General features: G+C 44.2%; 1 protein-coding gene across 1 annotated transcript in view; it reads left to right on the top strand.

The window, feature by feature from the left end:
* LOC102379220 (tensin-3) overlaps positions 1-4896 on the top strand; it is a 477473-nt gene that overhangs the window by 319271 nt on the left and 153306 nt on the right. Inside the window, 1 exon segment of the mRNA XM_025212996.1 lies at positions 803-907. Within this exon segment, the coding sequence (XP_025068781.1) occupies positions 803-907 (105 nt within the window).

Raw genomic sequence — 4896 nt, 5'->3', positions numbered from 1 at the left:
GCCCCAGCTGCTGCTGTCTACCTGCCTGCCCAGCATGCAGTGCCAGCCTGGGGGATGGAGTTCAATTCCGTGGTACCAGGTAGGTGGACGGGTAGGGCTGCTTCTGCCCAGTGCTCCCCACCACACCAGCAGAAGCTGGACCCCGGCCAGCCCACCCACCCGCCCGGCACCACGCAGCAGAGTGGGGCAGGTTAGGAGGGGAACTGAGCCCCCTGCCCTGACCCTCCCCAACCAGGGGTAGCACAGCAGGTGGGGGGGAGGCCAAAAGATGGAGGCATTCCTCCCTTCTTCCCCCCATGCAGCCTGGCTCCACGGGGCTGCAAATACCACAGCCCCACCCCTGGCACAATGTGACTCTCAGCCCCATTCCTGGCTTCCAGTGTCAGCCAAGCCGAACAGGAGCCACGCAGCCCTCAACAGCTCATCAAATTCGTTAAGTGGCCCTCCAGCCCAAATAATTGTCCACCCCTGCTTTAACCTGAAGTTCTATCTTTATAAATTATCAAGATGCTTCTGGTTTCATTCCAAGATGCCATTTCAACTTTGTCTTGCACAGCCCTTCTCTAGCTGTGCAGGACGGGTGCTTTTAAATAAGTAGGGCTGCTCCACAGTCAGGGACAACTCTCTGCTTGTCCCTACCATAATGAACTATAAGTTCACATGACAGTACATCTGTTGTCCCCAGCATTTCCGCTGGCACTTCCCACTCTAAGCTGATTGCCCTAGAGGTAGAAGTGGGTTATCTTATCAGAGAGGGTGATAGCAGGATACTTTCTCTCTGACACAGGCATTACTTTTTCAGGATGTGAACACCTGCAGAATGACCATGGAGTGATAGTTGATTACAATACCTCTGATCCACTGATACGCTGGAACTCCTATGAAAACATGAGCCCAGATGGGGAAGGTAAGTAACTCAGTCTTGCCTCTGAAATTCTGTTATGAGAGAGCAAGACAGTCTTTGGCAACTGCAAACTGCTTAGTGGAATAGGAGGAGGGGAGAGCTCCTGTGCTCAAACCAAGGCAGTTCTGTCGTTGTGGGAGCTGGTTGATTCTATTAGCCCTTTGGCTCTTGCTGTAGTGACGGTATGGTCTTAAAAGAAGGAAAGACATGTAATGGTTATATGGGCCTTGTTTGTCTCTTGTAGGCAGCTGGTTGGTTAAATTTGCTGGTTGACACACTGAATTAAAAGATTTTTTCCCTGACACTGGTTTTGGCACCATAACATATTGTACCAAGTTCATGGATTTCAGTAAGAGCATTAATACTATGTTGTCTAGAACACTGCAGAACATACCCCAGGCTGTAGGGAAGTGGGTACCTGGCCAGTGGAATATACATGGTGGCTTTCCTTAGTAAAATTACAAATCTGTAAAGTGCCAGTGGTTTCTTTATGTGCAAGTCTTTCATTGCTGCAAGTAAAAACATGAGAGGGGGAGATAAGGAGTGAATAGATACCAAAGTCTCTGTTTTCATAATACTCCCTTACAAAACAAGAAGGGAGCAGAGCTAGTGCACACAAAGCAAAGATATTTACACCGTGGGGTCAGTACACATCTTTTTTAATTTTTAAGAATTAGTGTTGACTAAGAGGACAGATAGAGAGAGAGGTCTTTGCATAAGTGTATCTCTGAGGATTGGGTATGTACAAGAAGCTTTTCTCCACCATAGTAGAATTGCATAAGGATGTCCCATTTAGCCAATCCTATGCTCTAGGACTGTTTGCCCCTCCTTCCCTATGGAGAGGAAGCCAGCATAAAAGGGACAAGACTGAAAACAGGACCATAGTTCTACCTGTCCCTCTATGCAGTTCCACAGAGCAGGCTTTCCAGGGACTTGAGCAGGGTAGAGTAAGATCACAGTTAGATGCCTGTGCACCACTTAGGGCTAGTCTGCTCTCTGTCAGCAGTGGCTCCTAATGGGGAAAGAATGGCGCATACCTCACCCCTCCATATCTTCAGGCATGCTCTGCATCTGGAAATGCATCAGTCAGTCTGCTCCAGGGTTGTCCCTCTGCACCTCCAGAGACTGAGGGCCAAGGGCAGAGCAGTCTCTATGATGTATTTCCAGGTATAGATCCTGCCTGCCAACCTGAGTGGGCAAAACATGCTCATCCATGTCCTAGCAAAACATCATTGCTGCAGTATAGACAGGCCTTTGGATGTCTAATAGATAGAATGGGATCTATGCCTTGGTGTCTAGGGGAAGCTTAGCCTGCCTCACTCTTCCTTGGGAGACAGTAGAGCTCTATGTGAGATATGCATTTGCCTAGACCTTGTGCCATTTTATATTATACTTTATTCTTGTGCATAACATACTTTATTCAAACAGCAGAACAAACAGTGCTTTCTTCATAGTCATCATGGTCATCATAGGTAGCAGACTCCTAAGGGAAGGAACTGCTGGATTTAAACCCATGGGTCTATCTGGTGAGCAGTCAGTACAACAAATGCTGTAGTCTGGGACCCAGACTAAGAGAGGGAAAATTTCAGGTTCCAACCCTGGAAAGGGCTAAGACCTGAAGCCTGACACCTGTGAGGGGAGTGTCCAGAGAGCCCTGTGTGTGTCCCTGGTGGGAAGAGCTCTTCTGTTTGTGTGATACTTTTGTTTGAAGTCTCATGCCCCTATCACTGAAGAGTAGCTATCTTCAGCTGAATTCTGTTTTAGTCCTAATCCCATCCTTAGGACATTTTCCTTCTTCCTGCACACACACACACACACACACACTGAAGTCATTAAGAGTGGCCTGTGAGGTTGGGTGGCAGTACCTATAGGTTGCTTATATCTATTAGGTTTTTCTGAGACCTTTTGCATAGCTCTGCATTTTGGTTGCAGGGGCACAAGATGAGGAGGAGGTGATAAAAACACTTGAACCCAGAACCTACCATATTGCTTAGACATAGCTAGATGAAGGGTTCAGAGGAAAATCACCTCCCTAATTCTTCCTGTCCTTGCTAGTGGTTAGCAGGAAGGGGTCTACCTATGTTTAGAATGGGAAGATTATGCGCACATCTAATCCTGAATGGTTTGAAATCTTTGTCCCTTCTCCAGAAGTTTCTAGAAGGTTCTGGTGGCTAGAAAGCAAATAAGCAATTGAAAAACATTTAGTGTTTCTTCACAGGGATATGCTCGTTTTTCTCTTAAGAGTCCTTGCTGAGCTACTTGGCCCTATCTACTGTAACAAGAGTTCTCCATAGTAGGTACAATACTTTAACAACTTATTTCAGGCTCTCACTACCTTCTTATTTTTCAGACTCCCCACATCTGGAGACTTGGAAGTCTCCAGGCCTGGGAGACTTATGTTTTGAGAAAGGCCTGGAAGACTTGTGTTGGGAATTCAAAATGCTGTAGTTGAGAACAGCATTTGGGAATTCAGTGGTAGATTTTTCAGAGTTGTTTTTGCTGTAATTAGACTATCAATGATGGATGGCATCATTTGATGGAAACCCTTCAGAGAATGTGTGTATGTTACTGTGATATGAATTTTTTGGTCATTTGTCTTTACAAGTCTTGACCAATATTCCATTCTGTAGAAAACATCAAGATCCCCAAAGCTTATTCATATCTTGAAAATAAAAAAGTAAGTATCCATCAGAGAGCTGCCCTCCTTTTAAGTTGCAGAAGTCCTATGAGCACACAAAACATTCTGTTACCCTCTACTGCAGTGGTTCTCAACTTTGTTAGACTCGAGGCATCCCTCGGAAAATGCCAGCTCTGTTTTCAACTACAGAAAAATAGTACAGTAATTTTTCTGTTACAAAGATCTCGGAAAGATGATCACAACAGGTCAAAATTATTTTGATGCTATGGATTCCTATTTGAAATCTCTGGGTTTACCTTGTGAACTATATTTGCATACCCAGCAGTGCTGGCATTGTGCAGCACCCTTAAAAGGATCTCAAGGCATCCCAAGTTGCCACGACATACTGGTTGAGAATCACTGCTTAGTGATTTTAATACATCTCTACTCCATGTGGCAACTACAATAGCTGCCTGTCCTGCATATCACCCACCAGCATTACTTTCAGTTAGCCTTCTGTTTTTCTTGGTGGTTAAACCTGCTTTTGTCTTCTTTAATATTTAGATTACATGTGGGGGAAGGGGACTGCCTTTTATGCTCTAGTTAAGTGGGGGGCCATTCCTGTTTGGACCTCATAGATGATATTGTAATAGAAAACAGTGATAGCAATAATGGTTCATGATCTGGGATTCACACAAGGGTTCTGGGATGTACCACTGGGTAATTACCAGGCTTCCTGCCATCTATAGCGTGTTTCGTAGCTTCCTTGGTTCTTGTTTATCCCCACAGCGGCTTTTTTTTTTGTTGCTAAAGATGGTTGGGAAATGGTTAAAGTTCAAATAAAATGCATGTTTTGCTTGTATTCTCTTTTTTGTGGAAAATCCGAGTGGCATTTTTAATGTGATTTTGAAACATTGAATCACCACAATTCTTAAGGTTTTTTTTTTTAAAAAGCCTAGGAGCTCCTCAAGAAAAGACGCTTCAAGTTAAGTTTTTTTTTAATGGGAGAAGGTTGGGTTTTTTTTCACTGAAATGCCATGTAGACTACTTTTTGGACAGCTCTTGATTTTTTTATTTTTTTTTATCCTGTCAGTAACAGTGTTCAGGGCTGTTACTCACTGTACACCACATGGATCAGTCCCTGAGCAGGACCTTCAAATCTACTTAAAATGGACACTCTTTTGAGATGCAGTTTATCTTTTAATTCTGGCTTTGTATAGATACTACAAACTAGGTCCTAGGCTACAGCTGGAGGCTCCTTGAGACTATTAACATTGTATAATAAATACAACTCACTGCCCAGAAGCAAATGTCTCTCTTGGTGGAGAATAAGGGAAAATTAAAGGAGACTCTGGCTTTATCAGCAGCAGGGTGG

The sequence above is a fragment of the Alligator sinensis genome, unplaced genomic scaffold, assembly GCF_000455745.1.
Source record: "Alligator sinensis unplaced genomic scaffold, ASM45574v1 scaffold882_1, whole genome shotgun sequence".
NCBI lineage: Eukaryota > Metazoa > Chordata > Crocodylia > Alligatoridae > Alligator > Alligator sinensis.
The sequence above is the reverse complement of the archived record's forward strand: the minus strand, read 5'-3'. Positions and strand labels throughout refer to the sequence as shown.